We start from the raw sequence: 26161 nt of genomic DNA on the forward strand, positions 1-26161 counted from the left end.
CTCCAAGATTTATATTGCTTAAAAGTGAACATTTTAACTGAATTAAATTATTTAAAATTGTAACATTTTACAAAAACTTTTTGAAAAAATACATTTTATTTTCTTAATTAAACAAATTAAAAATGCAATGAAACGGAATTTGACTTTTATTTCTCGATTTGCTCGATTCGAATTAAAGCGAAAGAGAGAGAGGCGGAAAGCAATCGTGAGATTCATTTGAAGTGCAATTCAATTGAAATTGATTTTGAATTGAAATGTTGTCGTCAATGGTAAGTGTTCAGTGTGCAGACGCTCGGAAATAAAATGGTCAAACAAAACTTTGAATGATACTTAATTACAGTTTTTCATTAAAAACGTAAACTCTTAAAAAGCCTGAAACTGTTTCTGTCCATAGACATTGGGGCGTCAAACTACATTGTAATGCGTCTTATGAAAATAATAAAAATCGAATCTGTTTGTTATAAATGTAGCTCTCAAGTACACTTTATTCTTCGTTCTTGATTTTTTTCTCTGTCTGTCGGATATAAAGAGGATGCAATTACTGGTAATTCATTATGGAAATGTGAAGTTTGGACATTTGTATTACATTGAGCGAAACATTATGCAGTGCTGATTGTCGACTATCTGTCATCCAATGTCATCATGGAAAATACGAAAGAAAAATTGACAAAAAATGTGGCATTGCGTGTGAAGGGTGAAAATAGAGAATTTTTTCAATTTTCTCTTAGCATATATAAATAGAAATGCAGTGTGTGACATCTGTGTCGCCATGAAATTTCTCATCCATTTCAAAATTGTCATTTGAATGTAATCATATTTAGTGACGTCGGTTTATCAAATTTAAAACCACAGGGGAACTATAAATAACAATTAACTTAAAGAATGGATTTTGGAATAGTAAAAGTGTGGTACGGTAGACATGGCAAGAAAAATGTTCGGCAGTGAAAAGGAGGAGTTTATGATTCGGCATATATTTCCAAAATATGTACGAAGAGATTGAGCAAATATGGCACAGCAAGTAGTAATGCCATAAAAACATAATAAACACTTCATCGAGTTTGTGGATGTCATCATATCAGTGCTGCATTATCTATCAGATTTGCTGCGAATACAATTTCTTATTTACAATTTTTCTTTTCGGGGAAAATCAACGCCGCACTTGAGAATACATGCTGAGCAGTTTTATAAGCAGTTGAAGGATTGAATGATTGTATTTCTCACGGAATGGATTTGAGCTCTTTTTCTTCCTTTTTCTCTCTTGCCAACGCGAAATATGCAATAAAATTGGGAAATACATATCCCACGAAGAAAATCCATAGACCAAACCTGTCGTGCTGCGGTGGCAGGAAAGAAAAACCAATGTCAGTTCAATATTTCAATCATATGGGTGCATTGCGACACATAGACTTTCCAAAACATAGTAATCGAAGGAAATGGAACGGTTGCTCGGCAAAACACAAATCTACCTAATCTCATCCACTTAATCCAATGTTGTCATTTTATGAAAAATTCAAATTCAGGTCAAATCGATTTTTTTTATATTTTGACATTCAATTATTTGTTTTTCATATTTTTTTCTCATAAAAATCGAAAATATTCAAATTTCATTTATAAAATTCATTTCTACTTTGTATCCCGGTGCGATTAGTAACGAAAAATTCAATATTTGATCCTATAGTTGATACCGATTTCCATTTTCAATCTCACATCCATGAATATATTTAGACAAAAACACTATATTTGATGTGACGAGATCTCTCTCTCTCTCTCTCTCTCTCTCTCTCTCTCTCTTGTCTAGAATATGAATTATTGTAATCGACCACCATGGTGCATACAACATGGTGATGCTCAAATTGAATGTAAGCCATAACCATAAAATAAACATTGGCCAGCAAACAGAACAACACAGTTTGAAGTGAGGCATTTGGATACCAAATATGCGTCCGAAAATATATGCATACTTTTTGCGGTAGTAAAAACAACAAAATGAAATATACACTCACGCAAAAAAAGAACTGAAAGAAATTCTTTGACATTTTATGTCAAATGCAGGGATTGAGTGTCGGTTTTCGAAGCCACCAACAAACCGGCTCAGTAAATATAAAACATTCATTGTGATAAAACGGACGAAAAAGCGACCGTAGAGAGAAAAATATCATAATTTTATCGCTTGGAAGAATGAAGAATTCTACCGCAATGCTTGATACGCACCACACACCGGTCAAAGTCGATAAGCTTTGTCTCTCTCGTTCATCCGAAAATTTAATTATATCCGCTTCAAAAAAAATGCAGATAAAATCAGGCCTAACGCAGGTCAACATAAATTACGAAAAGTGATACACGATTTGAGGATCATTATTCATGAACACTACATTAAAATTTAAACGTTTACGCTTGATATAGAGTTGAATTACTTTTGGCACATACAAAGTTTGAAATTACAAATGCCAAAATGTGATTTTTTGAGGGGAAGGAACGACCTTCGGACAAAAGATTTTCACTCATTTTATTGTATTCTTAACAAACTGCTGGCAATTTGGAACTATGGCAATTTCACTTTGATCTAAGTAAACTTCATGAATATACTGTGTCTTTTATATGCACATCTTCACATGACACACAACTTTCTCCACAATTTTTTTATTGTTTTGTTTATTGTACGTATAGCAGAGCAGAACATTCCAAGCATCACTTAAATTCATCATCAGTCGGGGATGTTTTGTGTATGTTGTATGTGTGTATCGGTTGAACAACAGTATAAATACAACAAAGTAATGGATATATATATATATATATATATATGGCAATAAAATCATTATGATTATTCGTAAAGAGAAAATAGCAAAAAACGGAAATAGGGTATACAACCAAAAGCATACAATAATTCATCAATATGAAATTGTCCTTTTGATGTTTTTCATCGTTATTCAAGTTCTTTGGGTTATGACTATACAGTATACACCAACATTATATAACAATAAATGGCAAACATTTTGGATGGAATGTTACTGTTAACGAAAACTTTGTCACTGCGTTGGATATTGTGGCCCGTTTGATATTCAAGTGATCAAACTCTCGAACTAATCGCTGTCATTTGAATTGACAGTTTCAAATTCGAAAATTTCGAATTGATTTACCAACCATTTCATCAAAGGTCTGGAATGCTACAAATAATTCAATTGCCTTTATCAATATCTCACAAAAACTTTTGGTCCACTCTCGACCGAATAATTTTCACAAAACAGTGAAATGAATCGAATGCGGTAACAAGAAGAAAATCAAATGTTCTGGAATAAATGATCAATTGTGCAATTTGTGCGACATAAAGACAAATTCTAAATTCGACGTACCAAAAAGTGAATGGATCTATGGCAATAAATAAATAATTGGTCGTGAAATATTGTTCAATGTCTGGATATGATTCGAATAAATTAAAATTATTCATTGAGCGTAAATCGTTTACAGACAGTTTGAAGCAAAAACTCGGTTTTGACCCATCAAATCACAGTCAAAAACAAAAAAAAACACCACATTCAATGTGTTTTTGAAATTATTGTCGATAAGAAAATTCATAACGTTAGATATATTCTTTTTAAAAAACACACACAAACAGATTTATGTTGATGAAGTAATTACGAATTGCAAATGGTCTCGAAATGTTCACAGACTGTCTCAACAAAAAATACATTGAACTACAGTTATTATGTCTGCATCATGATGTGCATATCGCAAACTGTAAAGAAAAAAGAGATATATTCATGGAATAATATTTATACATGTCGTCTCAGGCTTCACGCCGCCACACGCATACAAATTTTATTGGAACTTGTTAATTTCGACATCAACATCACCCACTACCAGATGTAATATGTAATGTTTTCTTTTGTCTTGAACATATTGAATATATTAACACCTTTTTCACCGACATAATTCAATTTATTTGCGTAAATTTACGTCAATTAGCATTTTGAGTGAAGCTTTGTTTTTGGTCGAATTCCTGGCAAAGGGAGTTACAAACTTTTTATGTGAAAAACGTCGTTGAAAAAAATTAACGTTGACCGGAATAAATGGAAACAAGATAAATGTCAGCTAATTAGCCGTTATAATACACAGTGTAAATTTGATATTTCTTCGGTGTTTAACTTCGCTTTTTGAACCGCAGAATGGTGCATAATTGAATAATAAAGTACATTTTGATGACTAAATTAAAGCAGTTTTTCTCTGGATGCAGTAATGCTTGGGAGTAAGTATCACATTTCGCAACTGAGTAATGTGCGCTGAAGGCGCTATTCAACTTGTTTTTTTTTGTTGTTGTTGCACGAGTAATTGCGGGTAATTTTATTCACATCAATCATTTTGTTAAGATGCTTCATCACTCAATGCCAATAAAATGTGCAAAGGAGACAGAGAGATTTTCAAATGAAATAAGATAAACACAAGCATAAATAAAATTTCCATTCATCAGTCATCATTATTTAGCGCTCAACTCGAAGAAAACCTCACCCAGATGAATATCACCACTTGAGCAATGCAACATAAGCATAGCGTGAGAAAATTGACAAACGCCCTGGATTTGTGCTCAATGTTTTGATAGACTTAAAACACAATAATCAACATCACAATGCGACAGTTAATTTTATCTTGTTGTTTTAGAGCAATAAAACTTTTTATATTTACTATTTGTTACGAAATGAGATTTTCATCAATTCGTTATTAATTGTTTGATAAACAAGCGTCGATTTATGGTGTACACGATTCCGCATTACAATGCATCAACAACGAGAGTGATGAATGAGTTAGTATTGTAAAATGGTCAAGTAGTCTTGAAGAGGCTTGACGAACGGCAAAATAATTTTCCGGTTGTAAAACGGAATGTTTTACGATCCCAACAGAAAATTTGAAGAAATCTTGGGGGAGAGCACAAGAGTTAGTTGCGGGATAAATATATATCGACTGAAGTATCAAAAATACATAAATTTTGCCAACAACAAGATTTGTTGAGCGACAACATTTTAGGTATGTCATCAAATATCATATACGATTGAAAAAAAAGGGAGAAAATAACATCTCTGATTCTCTGATAAAAAGAAAATGTGCTGAACGAAGCAAAACACAAATCCCGAAAAATATGAATGGTTCCATAAGACAACGCCAACACCAAAAAGACAGACAGAGTCGAAAAGAACTGTGGCGAAAGTTAATTTATAGCTACTGCGGTGGAATGTAACGTTCCAATGTAAGCAGCGACGAATGCAGCGCACGGGCAACAAAGGGACTTACTTTGTGCAGAGAGAAAAACAGGAGAAGAATGAACAGCGAATAATGAATATTGACACGACTTTTCTCTCTTTTCTTTGTGTGGTTGTTGCGCTGGTGCCAATGAAACCTTATCTCCATCTTAAGCGGTCGTAGTGAAAACGATTCATGTCATAAACATTAGACGAACATCTGTTTAACTGTGTAGGCATGTGTGTGGTGTTCGTCGCATCTCTACATTTGAATGTACAAGTCATTTTAACACGGACCAACAAGAAAACAAACGAAAATCACTGACAAAATTCTTGGATGCTCATAATTTCGCTTTTGGTGCCACATTTTTTTTTTCAACTTGTGTAACAGTGGCACTAGTATAGTTCCTATACTACAATAGTGGTGATATGACTGTGGATCTACAAGATTATGGTGTTTGCAGTAGTTATAATGCCTGCAGTTGAACATGCAAAATTCCACACATACACATACACCAAGCAATATTTGAGTTGGAAACGAACGCGGAATAAATTATGAGATGCGACTCAGAGATTGTGTTGTCGAAAGAATTTCGGTTTAATTTAATTATGTTCTCTATTGCGCGCGCGGTTTCCGTTTTTCTTCTTGCATTTTCTTTGGGGACAGAGAGAGGTGTGTGTGTGTGTGTGTGTGTGTGTGTGTGGAGCAACATTAACGCCTTTCAAAGTTTCAGTCTCAAAAGTGCATCACAAAACTTTTGCTGCAACCGAACTTACAATCATAATTGTTTCAGCACAACTCCCACGATCCAACGAAGATGAAATTTATTGAGTTTTTGCTGGCATAGTCTTCTTCATCGAAAGAAGAAAAAAACGTTTTCGCTGAATTATGATTATAATTTATACAAATAAGTTTTTCGCCTGTGCCACTACACTTACCGAAACTATAACCAAAATGTTCTCGTGCACCGTGCCACTTTACAATGTACGGAACTGCTATCCATGAAACGTCATAAATATGCACATTTTATAACAAAAAAATATATTTGCGTTTCCGTTTTCATAACGACGCAACGACTTTTACTAATACAAACAAACGATGATTCATATGTATGCATGTATGATTGCTGTATGAACGATTTTTTATGTACGAAAAACTAAATCAAAAGCAGATTTTCCAATGAAGTTAGTTTCGGAACAACGATAGCCGATCGAAAAATCTATTTTGCATAAAACCACATGAAACTTACACTGCATTTTTTTCACGAGCTTCTGTTTGTTTATTTATGACAGTATTTGTTTACAGACACTGAATTTTACCTGGAAAAATATGAAAATTGCGCCTCATATTTTCGGTTGAAAATTCTGAAATAATGTTGTTAAATTTTGTACGGAAAGAAATCGAATACTTTTACATTGTAACCGAATAAAAACGGAGACGCAAAGAACTGCACTCTTTGTTTGCATTACCGATTCCATTTTATTAGTTGTACATCGTTCGCTTTGCAAGATACGTGCATATCTACAAAATCTGTAGTGCAGATGGTAATTAAATCAAATTGCGCGCTAGCTGGATGATGCGAACGACAACTACCATGAATGGCCGGTAAATTAATTACGAATTCGTTGTCAGAAATAGTGTGGTTTGGGATTACCGGATCCGATGTATGTATGTGTGTGCGTATTGGATGTCGGTACGTGTACGGCACTTTCCAATTGTTCGTTTCGCAAAGTTTCAAGTTTGACCATGAAATTCAAACATTGTAATAAATCATATTGAACCGAATTTACATACATTATAATATGAATGCAGTTATGATGAGATTTTATTTGTGCCTGAATAGAATAAATTCCGTGCACCTAAATAAATAATGAACTATTGTGTTAGCTCATTTGTACAGCATTTTTAGATATATTGAAATGGTGGAAAGTTTGTGGACTTCCGCCTGGATATTTATATCACCTTCTCTCTCTCTCTCTCTCTCTCTCTCTCTCTCTCTCTCTATGTGAGCAATAAAAAAGGCACCCCATTAGTTAAGGATAAGTCAAATTGAATTTCTTTGTTCTATCTGAATGAAGAGATGTTAAGTTTGGACAAGAATCATTCATGATGGAGTGAAATAAAAACTATTTTCGCGCGCAAAAACCGCAAATGTGATGTTAGTGAGAGAAGTGGCCAATGGTAATTGAATTAGATTGGTTTGAATCAAAGAGCCTCTAATTTAACCACTTTGGAAAGAATATGTGAGTTCTTGCTGTATTTCTTCTAAATTTCATATTGTAGTTTTACATTCTTTTCATCAATTGGGGGAAGCTCTCTCTCTCTCTCTCTCTCTCTCTCTCTCTCTCTCTATCTGAGTGTTGTATGTGTGTCTACAGACTGTCTGTCTCTCTGTTTGGCTGAACTGGTAAAATAAAACGATAAAACATGAATCTATTTTATATTCATCAAAACATCTCTAAAGACCATGTCTTTTGTGTGCTTTTAACATTGAAATTTTTTTTCCCTGTGAAAATTACTTTGCTGTGCACTGCTTTATGAACGTACGAAAATGAAGCACGGCAAAATTTTTCGATGTTATATGACTTTTGTCTCATGAGAGATATTTTTATTGAAGGTAAATGTCACAAACAAAAATCGCATTCAAACTTTCTGACTCTGGAGATTAATCATTTTACAGGTGCGCGGAGAGAAAGAAGGCGTTAAACACCAATCTTCAAGCTATTTTACACAAGTCAAACAAATAAAAATCAACTCAAAATTCGATGATCTGATGATTGGGACATTGAAGCATCTTTGTGTTTTATTTGAATTCCAAACTGCTTTGGAATTTAAAGAGATATATTTTCATATGTTGGCACAATTTCATAGTGCTCTAACTTTCGCTGTGGGGCCAATCAAAAATGTTCATAAGTACACAATGCCAACACAGCATCAGCAGCAAAAGACTCCAATTTCGCCAAGAAACAGATACAAGATATTTTTTTCAGAATCCTTCCAGGAATTGATTTTGCATAAATTAGGATAAAAGAACTTGAAAATACAAATCAGAAAAACACATGCCGAGAAAATTGAAGTGTGGGCACAATAAAAATAGATCTCGGTGTTGTCGACACCTTTTGATGCTTGAAATTATGATGTTATTCCGTCGTGCTTCTGCTGGTGAAATATTTACCTTCATCATTCGAACCACCAGGCCTTTTGTCTGCTCCTCTTTTATTTATTTCATGTTTCTTTTGTTATTTGTAATGCTCTTTAAAGAGGACCTGGTGTACACAAAAAAATAAACTCGTTTGTTCTTATTACAAACACATACTTGATAACATATATTCCATTCTATCAGTTCTGTTGTTATCGAATCGAATTCAGTTAGTATCAACAATTCAAGTGTGATGGACGGATAATGGAGCGTAAAGCGGATTTCCTGGTGTGAGAATGCCGGTTGAAAATCTGCGCTCGAAATAATTTCGATCGAAAAAGGTATCCTTGCGGGCTCTTCATTCCGAAACGAGTTCAAAATTTGTTCGTCAAATAAACAAAACCAATTCTTTATCGAATTGAACGTAATTGCGTTGAAGTATCTGTTTCTGCGGCCACTATAGTCTTTTTTTATTTCATACATTTCTCAAGTTTTCCAATCATTTTTCCAGTTCGTAAAATGACGCCATGTGCATCCCTTTTTTACACATGCAAACGTACTCAAGCCAATCAAATGTACACGATAACACATCAAAGTGGAATAAATGTGCTTGTGGGAAATCGTCACGAACGAATTTCATTAGCTAATTGCGAAAGCATTTCAAAACGCCAAATGCACCAAATTTGTAATACATGAGAGAGAGATTGCTGGTGATTTCGATTGAAAATGAACAATTTTATACCGTTGAAATGCATAGAAAATTGTTCGAAAAGGACGATCAATTCAAGTCATAAATTTTATGATTATTTTCAGTTGAGAAGTGCGCTTAAAATTGCGATAAACGAATTTTTGCTGATGCAGCATTTAATTCAAATCTCGAAAATTGCACTCGTCGAGCAAATTACGACAGAATAAATTGTGCAGAAACATTAAAATAGTTGTAAAAAATAACGTACATGATACGAATATGATGCAATCATTTTGCACGCAAGTAGTCTCTTGTGAAAACTATAATTTTAAATGTTCGAAAATTGGGTCAAAATCACTTGCGGAATTTTAAAGGTGCTGATGATAAAATCGGATACTATTCATAATTTTATATTTGCGACGTATTGTTGAACAGGCGAAATTAGTTTATTCTTCAATTCAACATAAATGCTCGCAAAATGTACTTTGAGACAAGCAAAAAAATCTTTTGCACTAAATTCGATTATAAACTGTGAGATTACTCCGCTCACATTATTATTCTCTCATATACGGAACTTTGAGAGAAATTTATAGAAAGTAGAACATTTCAGAAACCAGACTTCTTCAAGCTCAAAAAATAACAAATGCCATAATACGATAAGAACTATACATTTCGTAGAAAATACCATAAAATCTACATATTCGATGAAAAATATAATATTTGTTTAAAATATTTGAAGATAAACTGGATTTATATTCGGTGAAATGAACCGAGAATCTTCAATTCCAAATGTTTTGAAAAGTGACAAATTGTTGTTGTCACAAAATCAAAAAGTACCAACTTATATCGTACTGCGAATAGTATCCAGACATTATATATAGCGTCTGACGTCAGTTGCCTGAGCTGATTCATCTGGCTGAAAATATCTCAATATAATGTCCACACTGCAATTATGTTCCATAAGAGACTGTATAAAATGCAAAACTGTATCACAGCTAGCGCCACTACGTAAAACTATGGAGTTCTAGTCAGTTGTTTGTAACTGAGCAAAAGTCTTTTCACTAGTGGGCGGCAACTTAGTATAGATTACACTGAATTCCGTCGTAGCGCTAGCTGTGTGACACTTTGAGCATAATTTCAGTACGATAATGTCTGACTAGTATCAAACTATGATTCTAATGATTGAAAAATTATTAATTCTCATGAGAATAATTCACTGAAAAGGAATCCTCGATTATTTACCCGAACATTTAAATGTGTTTTTACTTTTTTGAGCGTCATGACTTAAAATCTGTGTTCTATCAACTGACTCAAACATTATAATTCGTCATACTTTGCAAAAAAACCTGTTTTTCATTCGAAATATTGAATATAATTTTGTCGCAATTTCATTTTTATTTTTCAAGTCTGTCGTATTTTGAATTCTAATGTGTTTACACCCGATTATAAGGACTGCAACTCTCAAATAACATTTCAGTTTAAAAATTCCCGCGTATCAATTAAAAGAAATCTTAAAATGATATATATTTTGTCATTATTTTTTGTTGGTATGTTTTGTTTTAAAGGTTTATATATGTCAATATTTGATTTTCGGTTGAAATAATTTCTTTTTTAAAACCCCAGTGCTTGTAGCAGTAGTTGCGGCAGACTATCATAATTTAGTCTGTGAGAGAACTACCAGGCCATGGGTTCGAGATCGCACAAATAGATATTATTTGCACGAGATTACTTATCAGTTATTTGAAAGCGTAGAAAAACTTATAGCCGCCAGAGATACTTATATTCATAAGTCTTCTCATGGAGTTGATCCATGGACGTCAGTTTCTTTGGAGTTGTGTTGCTTTTGTTGTAAAAATATGACAATTTCATACAATGATGACGAAATATGCGTGGGAAGACGCGAGGGAGTTTTAGTTAATGGGTGGAGCGATGACAATTGTAAGATGGTTAAAAAGTCGGAGTATTGTCTTAAGAAACATGTGAAAATTGATAAAAGCAAGAAAGTTGGATTTCAATGTTGTCCGGGCAGCAGAAAGAGACATATCATGCTTGGGTACCTGAAGACTCCATGGGTACCTGAAGACATTGCAATGAAAAGAAAAATGATTAAATAATGTACTTGACTTGAAAAAAATGTGACCCAACAAAATTGACTTATTTGGTTTTTGGTGTAGTCTTCTAGCTTTATTTATTGCAGGCATATCAACCATAATGAGTGGCTGTGTATTTACATTGGCAGTGTATTCTCGAGAATGCGCTAGAGAATGCGCCACTTTTATGAATATTGTTGAACATTTGAATGAACAACTTCACATAGTAAAATGATGCTTATCTAAGTCTTTACGTATGAAATTTGTGCAATGTCACTGATGGAGCTTTGTCATTATTTATATTTTCTACACATTCTATCAACGATTTATTTAAAATGTGAAAATATTTACTAAAAACATCTTAATTTTATGGCCAAACAACGGATTCAATCCAACTTATATAATGAGCAACGCGCGTGTTAATCCCGGGCAAATCCAAGCCACAACTCATACCAAAACTAACGATAGCAACTATTGTGACATTCTTGGGATCTTTATTGTCAATAAGTTGAACTGGCCCTCCACTATCTCCTATACAAGCATCATTTTTTTCAATTGGATCGAATGTGCAATATTGTCCGTCACTAATGCCATATCGAAAAGACGGCAGATTCCACAGTTGATTAGAATTGAAATATATGTTGTTGCATTCCCTTAACGGCGTTGTATTTATCTCAATTTTACGTAACTGATATGAATGAGAATTGGATCCTAAAGTTAAAAAAATAAGGCAAATAAGTTTAAAAAAAGATTCAATTTTGAAACAATTCAACATACTATTAAGATCAGTAGAGCCCCATCCGGTCACAATTAGTTTTGTATCAACATCATTCATATCTGTGTGTAAACACGCCGGTCTAATTGTATTGGAGAAATAAATCTTTTTTGTGAGTCGTATCAATGCAATGTCGTTCTTTTTCGTTACGGATGAATAATTTGGATGTCGTGTGATATTCTAAAAACAAAATAAAAAAACTTTTAGTAAATAAATGTATCTAATAAATTTCAAATGTGTATTACTTACTTCTATAGAATAATATGAGGCCCTGATTACATCGGTATATGTATCGTTTAGAGAAACCTATTGAATATGGAAAAAGAATTGAATCAAGCAAACCAAATCTACACAAACGTGTAATTTTTACTCACCTTTCCCAACCGAACCTTTACCGGACGTTCATTCGTACAATGTGCAGCCGTCATTATATAGTACTCCGATATTACAGTGCCGCCGCAGCCAAATCTTACTCTTAAATCGTCTAAGTAAAATAATGCAGCCTTTTCAAAAAAAAAGTAAATTGCATTTAAATATTTCGAAAATTATGATCAATCAATCTTACCATCCAAGGAAATTCACCCTCTTCTGCCACATCGCCTCCTAATACCCGTGGTGTTAAACGTTTATCTACTAAGTCCTCAGGAAATTGAACTGAAAATTGACTGCAAGCTAAATTTCAAAGAATATCAAATCAAATTAAACTTTTGGCACCGATTTTTTCTTTCAAAGGTGATTTGGATTGTGCATCAAAGTTATCGCATCTTTGATAATCTTCTCAAATCCATTCGAATTTTAATAAATCTAAACGAGTCTTATGAAATATGCAGTTTTCAAGGTTCATTTTTGACTTTAGCTTAATTTAAAATAATAATAATTACCAACTTTGGCCTTTGATATTTTCTCAAATTTCAATAGAAATTCGATTGCTTCCGCGCGATGTAAAGTTATCATTGCGGCGCTTTGAATTTGTTGGATTGTGTTCAAATTATCTTTATTTTGAGCCATTGCAAGTGGAGTTTCATTCTTGTCACTTCGAGCACTTACATCCGCCCCATGATCTACCAGATATTTGATTATTTCTATGTGACCTATAAAGCACGTTTTATCGCTTTTCGTTAACATATTAATTTTTATAAAGTTTGAAAAGTACGGTATAGAAAACACTGGTATTTTTCTTAATTCAGAAAATTGGATAATTACCATAAAACGCAGCCATATGAAGTGGTGTTTCTTTGTGGTCATTTTTCACATTCACATTTCCACCTTTTCCAATTAGAATTTTGACTATTTCAATGTGACCTAGGAAGACGAAAAGTTATCAGATTAACCTCCGAATCGAAACCATTTCTTCTTGATTCGGAAAACGATTGAATTACCATTCAACGCAGCCATATGAAGTGAAGTTTCTTCAAATCCATTTGCAGCACTCACATTCGCTCCATTATCAATTAAATATTTGACTATTTCTGTGAAACCTATTAAGCATAAAATGCGATGAAATTAAACTTGTCATTCAAAGAACAATGCCAAAAAGTGTGCCAGTCATTGCTTACAAATTTGTCAAACCCTGTGGCTATCATAACAAAACAACGTACGTTTAATTCACGATAGAAGGATTCACCCGAAAAATCAAATGATATAAAAATAAAAATTAATTTATTTTATTTTTATTATTCCAATTATTTTGAATAATCAATACTCTTTTTGTATTATCATCGTTTTTAATATTTCCATTTCAATTTATCTAATTCTTATTTACGAGCATGCATGCGATGCAAATGTGGCGTTTGAGAGTTAAACGCACTCTGCTCAGTTATGACAAGTGTAGGGTTAGACAAAATGTCAGTCAAAAACTGCTGGCTCAGTCGTTATATGAAAAATTGACACGGTTCTTTGGAAAAGTGTACAATTACCCCTCTCCGCCGTCTTATGGAGTGGCGTTTCATTCAAGTCATCTTGGGAATTTACATTCGCACCACGATTAATTAGATCTTTGACTGCATCCATATTGCCTTGAAAGCATGAAAAGTGGTGAGGTTCGATTAACAAATAAATACAGTTTTGTATATGAAGATTTTTTCAAAATTTACGGACACAACACAAAATAAAATTAATATTTTTTTTGTTTATATTGGTAGATTTCTTTCTATTCTAGATTTGATTTTTTTGTTTTTATAGGGGTGTGGATCACTTTATCACAGATATTTTTATGAGAGTTTTATATATACCATTGTCAGCGACAGTGAGCAGTTGATTATCTAAATCAGAATTCGCACTGACTTCAAGACAAAATAATAAAAAAGCAAACGAAAAAATCACTTTCATCATGATAAAAGAAGCTATTAAATATTTTCTAAAAAATTCTTGCAGCAATTGTATAATAGCTTTATTAAAATTAATCCGAAGTTTGTTTGTCTTTAAGAATGAAATTGCTTTCGATTTCAATGAAATATAAAAGATTAATGACTTTCAAATTTACTCTACATGCGATTTCGCATTAAATTCAGCTTGAATTTGATTAAGCCAAATCTGTATGCATGTTCAAATTCAAAGCTCGCGAACAGTACATAATAGATAATGTAAATGAAATAAGAACTGTATATGTGCTGTCATCTGATCTCCTCAAGCTTATCTCTACAAGAACGTGAACAGAGAAAAATAAAACAGCGAGTTTACATACAAAAACATCTACTAATACTAGAGAGCAAAACATACACACTTTTTGAATGGCTGTAAACAAGAACGATTATACTTAATCATTCGCTGACATTGGGGAATTTTTATTTACGATAGATTGTGATTTTCTTTCTGAAATTAAAACGAATATAAAAAAGGAAAAAATTAAAAGATATTCGAAATTTAGAAACCACTACATGTGAACATACAGCTAAATATTTGAACAGATAGAACAACATTAAGTCATTGCAAGCTCAAGCAATCGTATATACAAAAGCGTTGTGAATGACATGTTTCTTTGGTTGTTTATTCTAATCTTATCTAAAAATTCAATTAAAAATGACTTTATCACAATTCCAGGAAAAAGAGCACTCGATTCAGTAAACTTGAACTGTTATGGCAAAAAAATGCACATATATATTTCAATGACCAATTCCGGCGAAATTTTGTACTACATTCAGAGAGTTAGCAAGCGGGAAATTGAGATTTGGACCCTAATTCACCGAATTCAGCCATAATTCAGGTCATTATCACGCTCCATGATCAAACTGTGGAGGCAAACTTCATTTTTGAGCCGATTTATATGGAAAATCAATCATTTTTCATATGGAAAAAAATCGATATTTTAATGACAATTAACATCAACGCCGTATGCTTTGAAGTCAAGCTATATTAAAAGCATCCTAAGAGCTACAGAATGAGCAATTTTAATCGTATTGTTTATTTCAACCAAAATGGGACTGAGAAAACATATGAAATTTCAAATATGTACGACATTGTTGTATTATCCATGAATAAAACAGTTGTAGGTAATAAAGAAGGAAATTCAAAACCTAGAGCATTTTATTGATTTTTTTGATGTCGAGTCGACACAAAAACACTGTATAAGATGAATAAAATAGCATGCATCAAGACGATGCGATGATAAAAACAATCAAAATTCACAAAGAGAAAAAAAAATGATAACACAGAGTCAACGTCATACACTGCGTTGCGTGAATAAATAAAAATTCATCGAAAAACAATGAATTTATTCGGAATACATTGTTGTTTGAAGAGTTTCCATACATATTTGTTCAAAAACAAAAAAAAAACTCTCGTCAGCATTCTACAGTGAATCTAATTTTTTTGATAGACAAAATAACAAGCAAAGTAAGCAGAGAAACTCTCCACTAACATAGGATTCATATACGAATGGCGTGTGAGTGGAGTGTGTCATGCAAAATTTTGTCTACCAAAAATATTAGATTCACTGTGTGTGATTCACTGCAAAATGGCATGAAAATAACGAAAATCATATGATTCATTTGAACATTTTATGCATTTATCACAACCAAAATTCGAATTAAAACGAGATTTGTCGCGCTTATCGGTCACATTTTTTGCGACGGTACAATTTTAGAATATGTTTAACTCAACCAAAATCCAGTGTAATGACAAAACGATCAAATTAAGTTGCAGTCAAAGTTATGCATTTGACGCTTATATATTAAAACAATTCATTTGGTTCAAACCAAATGCAATATTGCAATTTCCGAATTCTTGGAATTTAATTTGGCGGCGAACTCAACACATTCACATTGGTTTCATTAATCACATTTTTGCATGTCGTTTGCAATATCAAACTATAAATGCAACCGTAAAATCAAAGGACGCCCGTTTTTAATGTGTCACAAACGATTTGATTGTTTGACTTTGATTCGAATTCTCGCAATTTTAACAAATATTAAAATGCAATATCAAAATTAATAAACACTGCAACGATTTATATATTTGCAGTATATATAACTCAGTTCAGTTTTGTGATTTTCCCAATTTAATATGCTGCTCACCACATTTCTCTGGTCGCAAAAACTCTACACAGAGGAATATTGATGCGGTAGTCATAGAAACTTATTATTTGACTTTATTTTGAATATATATGTTCAACGAACTAGAGAACAAATTAAAAAAGAGACAACGGATAAAAGCATCCATCAATTGAGTTATATTCTGAAAAACTATTCGAAATTTAAATAACCACAGAACAAATTCTCGTTTTACTCGGACTTTTTTGTCGTGTTTTAATTCGATATCTTGTGTAACTTTGCTATCTGAATTCAATATTTGAAAATGCTTTTGTTTGCTCGGACATGTTGAAATAAACTTTAATGAAAATCGCCCTTTTTTAATCCAATAATAAAAGAATTAATTTTTGTAATCAGATTGTTGTTTTAATATTGCGAATAGGGGTACAAACTTTCTCCAGCCACGCTGATTCCATTAACTATTTCAATAAGCCATTCGAAGTGGGTGACACACAAGCAATGCACGCCAAGCTAAAAAATACAATTGTTGAAGTGCTTTTAATTACAATCGCTCTTTGGTCAAATACATATGTATGATGCAGGTGTTTTTATTCTGAAGTGAGACTTTTCATCAATTGTTGGACAGCTTAGTTCTCAGCACAGTGATGGAATTTTAAAAGTTAATTTGAACTCGGTCGAAAATTAAATATTTACTCGTCGCATTTTTTGCATTGTCTTTCTGTCCCTTTCCAATTTTTCTTTTTCTGCCCTCTTTTACCTTATTTGTCCATCGCCGTCTCTCTCTCTACCTCCGTCTCGTCCTCTCTCTATTTTTCTTTTTTTTTTCCTCTCTGTGAATTGAAAAAGTCCCCTTTTTCCGTTTTCGAGTATTATGAATGAGTTAATAGATTCCATCACTTTTTCTCGTGAATTTTTCAGAATATTTAACAAAATTTTCAACTGATTTTCAACCAGTTAGTTGGTAATATCGGCAAAGAAAAAGCTTGCTACAAAAAAGCGCGTTGAGTTGAAAAATGTTCAAGTTGAAATGCAGTGTAAATGGTTAATATGCAATAATAATGACAAAAATTAAATTGTTTCAAGGGTTATAATAAAGCGGAAGTGTGTGTGTGTGTACATAAGCGTTTATTGAAATGAAACAAAAGGCGAAGCATTATAAACTCAAGTGAAGAAATTACATAGTAATTGTTTCAAACAACGTAATTGCATATTCTCTCTATCTTGACACACTGTAAGGCGATAGCGAGAAGAAAAACGCCACCAACAACAAGACAAGCATGAAACACACAAGTCAGTTTCAAAGTATACAAATAAGTCGCAAATATCCGTCGCGCAGCAGACACATTCAACAACTTATCTTATTAATTGTTCTGAATATAATGATTAATAATGTTGTTGGCTGTGATTTATGCTGTGTAAATAATTTGTGTTTGTAGCACATATTTGAGAGCATGCTTGCACCAAAAGAAGTGTTCAGACTCTTGATCATTTAATATATTATAAACTCATTAGTGCATGTGTATGCTCGAAACTTTGTTCGAAATCAAGTGTACAAATAAATTTCATTCTAATTATACGATGAGAAAAGACGTATGAAATTTACCACATTCAAAAATAATTTCAACGGAAAATGGGAAAGAAGGGAGAACAATTGGAGAGTTAGTTAACTGTTGGCAACGTTAACAATAGATATGCGGCAGATCCATTGTAATGCTTGAATCATTAAGTTGCATTTTGGAAAATGAACTTGCGCTTAGGATTCTTTGCAATGAAAGTCTCACTCACACACTCAAACGCATAATACTTTCATCCGATTTGCACTCTTATTCGACAAATAGCACATGTCTGCCACAAATTTTGATGCCAATAAACGATAACGCTTTCGGTTGCGATATGCAACATTCTTCTATCTTACGCTAATATCCACCGAACACCCTTTCATAAGAAATGATAATTGGAAAAGTTCCTTGTTATCAAAAGTTTTCAAGTATGTACAAAATACGATTTGCTTTTATTCATAATATTCGAAGTGGCTGTGTGTGTGTGCGTGTGCCAAAGCGAAAGTAAAATTGGAGCTTTGTTCTGATTTCAAATGACAGCAAGCGAAAAAAAAAATCCAGCAAAAGTGAGCACTTCTAAAATTTCAAGAAACTCAATTCGTGCAGAACATATACCCTCTCAAGAGAAAAGCAAAATGTACCTGAGTGACTGGCGAATGTTCAATTTCTGAGTATATAGAGCATGATTCACTTATTGTTAAAAAGATACTGTGTACAATATTCCATTGTTCAAACCCATTGTCATTTTATGAACTAAAAGCGAACTGGAGCTTGGATGCAAGTGCACTTGTTTTAACATGAATTCCGTTAAAAAAGCCATCACACCAAATACTCTTCAATAAAAGTATCATTGGTGGAGTACATTTTTGGCTTATAAGCAAACCCAAAATTTGTACACGATCGCATTACATGCGATGCCATTGAATTGAGCATTAAACTCAACTTGTTCATTTGATATTAATGGAGTGCGGATGGCTATGCAATTTAACTTAAAACATCACGCAAAGTGATTGTGTAATATAAACTTGTTCCCAATTTTGTCAAATTGTGAGAAGATACTAAATTATAAATGGTCGTGAAACACTTTTGATAAAATAATCATGGGACTGGTACACTGTGTAAAATGTTGGCGAAACCTTACAAAACTTTCGGATTAAACCTTATAATTCTTTCAATTCCTATTAATAAAATCACACAAACATAATGAGATCGTCAATAGGAAATTTATAGTTCAGTGACTAACTGCCTTGGTGGCGTTATGGATTGGCACGTCACCATTTCTCTCATAAGAGCCCCATTCTCTTGAAAATAATAGATGACACACACAGCTGCTCTATACTTTTTACTTTTCGCTACTTAATCAATGAATTGCTTCGGATCATTTAAGCTGAAGTGATGTGTAAACAAATTCACAACCGTACATGTTCCTAAGGTCAAAAGAGCAAGTGATTAAATGTAATTTAAATACTTTGTTCGCTTCATATCATCTGTGAATCATATTTTACACAGATTTATTCAGCATTTATGAAGCAAATACAAAAAGCGTCAATAAGTAATGTATCTAACAAAGAAAAACATACGCCAATAACAAATCTTCGTGGAATTGTGCTTCTCAAAATATTATTTCATGCCAAAAGAATGATACATGTCAATTAGGACCATTTTGAAAAAGTAGAATGTTGCTTTTAGCGACAAAAAATACATTTCATCATTTTTACAAAAGAAGAACTCATGCATAATCGTACAAACGATGGCTATGAATCATTGCGTGTCCTTTGATTAATTTTTAATAAATCTTGCAATATATATTTTTGTACTTTGAAGTCGAATGAGCTCGATTACTGATTTCATATATTATCACCACATATCGCAGCACTATAAAAGAGTATACAATGCACATTTTTCTCAGAATAAATACCAGTAATACACCATTTGTGCAGAAAAAATATTTTATTGAACCGTTTTTTAAGGTACATGCAAATCACAATATTAATTCGATAACATTTTTATTATGAAAGTGACATATTTAAAACTGAACCAAATTTATTGCATGGAAGTATTAATGTTTTATTTATTTAGTTATACATATTGTGAGAGACAACGATCGTCAAAATGTCGTTAATCAAATAAATAAAAATTACTCACCGTTTAACACTTGAATTAAACTTCAATTGCAACAAATGTTCAGTCCAATTGGTTTATAGTAAAGCGCAAGCTTACTGCCATTCAATCGGAAAACAATTGATCACTATTTCGTCCCAAGAAGAGCATAACGCCATCGCCAAACAAATTAAAGAAGCTGGTAAATTAATAAATTTCTAATTCATAATTGCTTTTCATTTTACGTGAATTTTCCCTGAATCAGGTTGCGATAATGAGAGCTTCTGGACCTCAGGAACTCTATTAGGTGATACAGTTTACTATTGGTTGGATAATGGCAAAAAGTTAAATTTCACGGAGTCGGCACCAAATGAACCAATTACTTACTATTCTAGTTCCAAGTGCATAAGACTATGGCACAAGCACAATTTAAAATGGGGTTTGTGTTCTTGCGATGAAGTACTGCATGTTATGTGCGAAGATTCAACTCATTGCTCAACTGTTTTGCAAAATTAGGAGATTCTACAATACATTTTATGCATAGCAAATGTTATTAATGTTAAATTAGACATTTGTTCTTGACTTCAATATTGTTCAATATATATTTACAAATAAATATCTTCAAATTTGAAAATTCAGATAAATTTAATATGTTTATTAGTATTAATATTGAATTGTGTATAAATAGTTCATTTTTTGCGCTAAATGTTTTTATTTATCCGAATATAAATGCGGATACTGACAATATTGTCATCCATATTAAGTGCACCTAACTCACCATGGTGATGTTGCAAATATTTGGTTTAGTAGATTTGAACCACATTTCATAATGATAAAATTGAATTTTGGTAATTTTCATAGTTTCACCGGATTTTAAAATGTTTCAAATGAAATTGATTCGTTTTTTTTATTTCGTGTAACAATTTGAATCGGCAAACTAATTGGTATTGAAATCGATAAATATATCAACAAAGCAAAACCAAAATCGTTCACGTGAAAATCAAATACAAATATTTGAATAATCAGCTAATGAAATGACAAAATGTTAATTGGAAAAATTGTTGCTGCGTTGTAAAATTCAAGCTCTGGTCACGTAAATTAGTATATTTGGATGCTCAAATATTTGATTGACTTTTATCAGTTGTATTACAAATGCAGATAGTACAATATTCAAATGTTACAAGCTAATCAAATAACCAGCGTTTAATTTGAATTTCAAATTAAGATTCCAAGTATATACAATTATTGATATGCCGTTCGGTTAATGAGATTAAAGGTTTGTCGAAATGGAATTGAACTGATACTGATGAAATCATAACTCAAAATATTAAACAGCAAATCATTTCATGGGCAACAGATTTTACGATTTCAAATACGCCACCATCCGATTTACTCTGTATAATCGAGGAAATTTGAAAATAAATTGTACTTGTAATGCGAACCAATGAGTAAAAACAAGAATTTAATGTATAATTCAAATAAATGCCAGTCAATTTTAAAGCGATGATATCTATGATGAAGTTTAGCACCTGGGTGCTATACGGCAAATCGAGGAAAAACCGCATCATTTGTTAGAACGATTTGATTTGAAGAGCATTTATCGTAGTCGCTCTTTTTCAGACATTCCTTCCTCTGTTTAACAGTGAACAATGAAATTATCATATTTTATCACACTCAATGAAACACTTTACACCCGAATATTTGAGGCTGTCAAAATGCTGGCTGATAAACATCACCATTCCATTCGAATGTAAAATGAAGCCAAAAAGCAATAATTGAATTGTCTGTGTCATGCATCGATTGTGTTGTTGGTTTGTTTTTCGATGTTTATTCATTTCATTCGTACATTGTTAATAAAATAATTTCCATATTCGGAACTGGTGAAAATGGCTCATCATAACGGTTGTTCTCGAAAAATAGCGCAATCAGTTCGCAAGTGTTCGGGTGTATTTGATTAAGTTGGTAAAAATGTGTTTATCGAAAATATTTGCATGAAACGATTCGCATACAAAAGATATCGAATTTCATTTGTTTTGCCATGATACTTCACACCTTGCATGACAATTGTATGCTTATTTGCTGTGTATAAACATTGGCTGAATATATGGGATAATTCTAAATTGCGTGCAACATGTTTTAATTCCAATCAACGATGCGCTTAATATTTTGCAGTAGTAACACTTTGGTTTCGGTCGCACTCTGCGCACGAACAAAATAAACAAATATACAATCGTATGGTAAAACAATCTATCGCTTACCGCTTTTTTGGCTTAGCGGTCATGCACAGTAGATACGCCCTTCATAGATTTAGTGAATTAATTAAATTTTCAAATTCAATTTCCCACTTACTTTATTTTCATATTCAGGTCGATTTTTTTCCCTCTCATACAATGCAAAAAGTAAATTAAATTGCATATTGACAAAAAGCAAATACGAGTTTTATGTCTTCTTTTTTCATATCGATTTATTTCATACAAAAAAAAAATTCATATCGTCGATGTAGCCGTTGAGATAACTGGGCATACGTTTTGTGCATAGTTCAATGCAAATCCACGATTTCCAATATCGAGCGCTTCATTTGAATCGGTAATCACATACAATACATACGGAAGAACATTTGAAGTCGTTGCCGTTAGACCAAGCCCGCAAAATCGATCACCGCCCGAAGATAAGCGCACACCAGTTTGACTTGGATCGGGTATAATCAGATAATCTGTAGTACATGTTTGTTCTTGTAATGTGGCACTTCCAAGCATTGTAACATCAACACCGCCAACATCACCGCTTAATGTAAACGAATATGGATCGGACGAAAGTGGCGAATAGGTGATTGAACATGAACCAGCACTGGCCGCTATGCAAATGCCATAATTTAAGTTTGCAATTTGTCGTGAACCCTCTACACCCACTGCATTTGGTATTGAATTTGGTGATGAGCCATAGTTAAAACTTCGAATGATTCCGCTTGGATTTCGGTGATATTGCAAACAACCCGACGGTGCTATTTAAACAAATCACATTTTTCGCATTATTAAATTGTAAAATTGTGATGAAAAAAGTGACAACGACATACACGAAATGTGAATGAAGTACATACCTTTATATTCTGAATCGCAAGTTATTTGCGCCACTCGAATGTTCCAGTGTCGACCGAATGTGTAACTAGACGTTGTTTTAATTGCAATGGTTATTGGATTTGTGCCATCAAAATCAACATACAAATGTTGGCCGGCATTATCGCCGCACAACGTTGGGACATTTGTAGCTGAACCGGTGATTGAAATTACATCAGTATTACATGTTCCATCACCGCTTGGCGGTGCTAACGAAAAATCGAGCAAATCAATTCGAAGTTGACACACATTCTCGGCCGGTTGGACATTCAATGAGCACCTGACCAAAAACAGAAAAAAAAAATTATTTTAAAAAATCGAAATATTTAGTGGCCGGCAAGCATATTAATGCATTAATAATTACGTTTGGCTGACGCCATTCCATAGATCCGGATAGTTTGGATTCACAAAATACGTGTTATTTTCGGATGTTGTCGATGCGCAAGTTTGTTGATCTGATATAATGAATGGAAAATGAAATTTGTGCGACAATTACTTAACGATTTCAATCGTGTGTTGATTTTCTGTAGTGTTACAATCGGTTGTGCTTTTGGATTATACTTACATATGCAGCATATAGCTTGCCGTGTATTTGATTTACATGTACCCGTTACGATACCGCCAGCACTTTGACATTCACCGTTCAGCACACACGTTCCAAGTAGTTTATTTTTGCCTTCGCACGGTGTATTCAAGAATCGTCCAATTGTATAAAATGGAAACCCTGCAAGCACACTCTTTTTTAACATTTGGTTCTGTTTTGTTCTAGGGGATAACCGTGAATTGCAGATCGAATAATTTATAATAATAAACGCTATTTCTCTCTATTTTTCACTAATTCTGCTAGTATTTCTACTAGTTTGTTCTAATACTGCTATTTTTTGCTAATTTCTCTAGTACGTCAAAAATATTGCATACGTCAGATTGACAGCATGATCGAATAACTGAAATGTGTTTACGTAAATGTTTCAAGTTGACACTTTCAACGTGTATATTTGAAGCAGGCACTAGCGTATACGTTTTCAGTAAGAAATCTGTCATCAAATCTACATTTCCGATTGCAATTCGTAAATTGTAGTTAATACCGATGAAACGTGCTTGGTTACGTGCCATTGAATATATTTTTATTTAAAAATGAGAAAAAGCGTATTTAACTACATATTTTGATATATTTTAGTTCAACACTATTCAATTCGTTTGTTTTGTGAATTTTATTTTAATTAATTATTTCAATATATTCAAGAATAAATGCTTACTAAAGTATATACGTGTACAGTGCTAATTCTGCTATTTATTGCTAATTTTGCTATTTTCTTCATGTAAATTTCCCTATTTTTTTGCTAATGTGCTAATTCTAATTCGCATGGATATCCCCTAGGTTTTGTTGGCCAATGGACAATTTATAAATTTTCATCACATTTTTTTTCTTCTTCAGCACCATCCCGCTTTCGAACAGAGATGAGCGAGAGTGAAAGAACGCAACAAAAAAAGTTTGTAATAAATATTTGCATTTGTATGGTTGGTGGTGAGCGCGTGCGATGATACTTACATTTAGCGTGGCGTGTTTGATTAACCTCGGTGGATTGGTTAAACGAATTCAGTGAAACGTTTGCTCCGCACATGCCGCACACAAACCAACACAAAATGATAATAAATTTGCAAAACAGTTTAACTCGAATTTTCTGCATGGCTCTCTTTTTTCTTAGTCTCTTGCTTTCGGTACGGGCGTGTATATGGTGTGTGTGTTTTTTTTTTTGTTCCGGCGATGTTGTCCAACCTAATTTATCTAAATGTGTATGTGGCACTGTATCACTTTTTATCTATACTCTTATGTTAGTAGCGAGATAGAATATAACTTCACTACTAAAATTGGCTAATAAAACTTGCACTGTGTGAAATATAGCGTCGTTTTTTACGGTCTTTGATTCACAAAATGAACTCAAACTGTGTGCGAAAGAGAGAAGACGATATATAGAGCGATAGAGAGAAAATGTAGACAGCTCAACGACAGCCCAACACAGGGCTCTCTTTTTTCAGCTCAAAATTCAACGAAATCCAATTATTTGTTCTACACTAACATATAACGTTGTTAGTTTTTTTTTTCTATTTATATAATTATATCTTCAACGAAAAAAAATATAACATTTATCTTCTGAAATGCCTGAAAACTGAAAAAACGGAATGGATTTTAAAAAAATTGGGGAAAATCTCACAAAAAACTTTTTTATTGAAAAAACGAATAGAAAAAATAAATTAATTTGCTATCAAACACTTGAACTCGTTCACTCGTGTCAAATTTTCTGCCGAAACTAACCGCATCGATCGATGATGTCAATGGTTTTTATTTTGTACGAAAATCTTCGAGCGCAATGAGGAACAAGTGAAACGGTGTTCGATTGATTTACATTCTCTACGGGCAAATGGTGGAACACGAACGTTCTTGATACATATATACATAAATTTGAAGTAGAAAACAGACGAATCTCGCTAATTAAGCTGTTATCCCTTCCAAACTATGAGAGAGAGAGAGAGAGAGAGAGAGAGAGAGAGTTTCACGCTTTCATTTCAATGTAACTCATTTTGGATGCAATATTAACTGATTATTTCTCACGAATGACGAACACATCGACGGTGTATATTGATAAAATATGCGTCGAGTATCGATGCTTCATTGATTTCTCAAGTGTATTGTAACAAATTTATGCAAAAGAAACAAATGCTTGTGTACAAAGCGTCTCATTTCACAGTTTATTCAGTACTCAGCACTAGCACTTTGAATCGATTAACGATCGATCTGTGGCAAGTGCGTTAACACAAATATCATTTACCATAAAGAAATGGAAGTAAACACGAGTGATATACTCATCAATTTCTAGGTCAATGATTTAAATAAACCAACAGTTTTTGACGGTGCAAATGTGTTAACTCTTTCTTACTCTCTGTCTCTCTCCCCCGACTCCTTCATCTCTTTTTCTCGCCTC

At 33.1% G+C, this 26161-nt stretch overlaps 2 protein-coding genes across 3 annotated transcripts; both read right to left on the reverse strand.

The window, feature by feature from the left end:
* Nucleotides 1-11229: 11229 nt before the first annotated feature.
* On the reverse strand, nucleotides 11230-14328 carry LOC116341649 (serine protease persephone-like). The gene is made up of 10 exons (XM_031768830.1): nucleotides 14153-14328; nucleotides 13838-13936; nucleotides 13301-13399; nucleotides 13125-13223; nucleotides 12803-13012; nucleotides 12487-12593; nucleotides 12296-12424; nucleotides 12171-12227; nucleotides 11924-12101; nucleotides 11230-11857 (listed from the first exon to the last, which is right to left on the reverse strand). Exons 1-10 carry the CDS (start codon nucleotides 14250-14252, stop codon nucleotides 11514-11516), a joined length of 1422 nt encoding a protein of 473 aa, XP_031624690.1. The 5' UTR covers nucleotides 14253-14328; the 3' UTR covers nucleotides 11230-11513.
* Nucleotides 14329-22536: 8208 nt separating this feature from the next.
* LOC116341662 lies at nucleotides 22537-25512 on the reverse strand. 2 transcript variants are annotated; one of them, XM_031768861.1, is made up of 6 exons: nucleotides 25495-25512; nucleotides 24730-25348; nucleotides 23746-23904; nucleotides 23545-23635; nucleotides 23165-23460; nucleotides 22537-23068 (listed from the first exon to the last, which is right to left on the reverse strand). In XM_031768861.1, the coding sequence occupies exons 2-6, from the start codon at nucleotides 24866-24868 to the stop codon at nucleotides 22554-22556; spliced, it is 1200 nt and encodes a 399-aa protein (XP_031624721.1). In that variant the 5' UTR covers nucleotides 24869-25348; nucleotides 25495-25512; the 3' UTR covers nucleotides 22537-22553. The 2 variants fall into 2 exon arrangements, with proteins under 2 accessions (XP_031624721.1, XP_031624720.1); XM_031768860.1 differs by lacking the exon at nucleotides 25495-25512 and adding an exon at nucleotides 25451-25471.
* Nucleotides 25513-26161: the final 649 nt, after the last annotated feature.

This window comes from Contarinia nasturtii, unplaced genomic scaffold (assembly GCF_009176525.2).
Source record: "Contarinia nasturtii isolate CC-2019 unplaced genomic scaffold, AAFC_CNas_1.1 Cnas_scaffold_745, whole genome shotgun sequence".
Lineage (NCBI taxonomy): Eukaryota > Metazoa > Arthropoda > Insecta > Diptera > Cecidomyiidae > Contarinia > Contarinia nasturtii.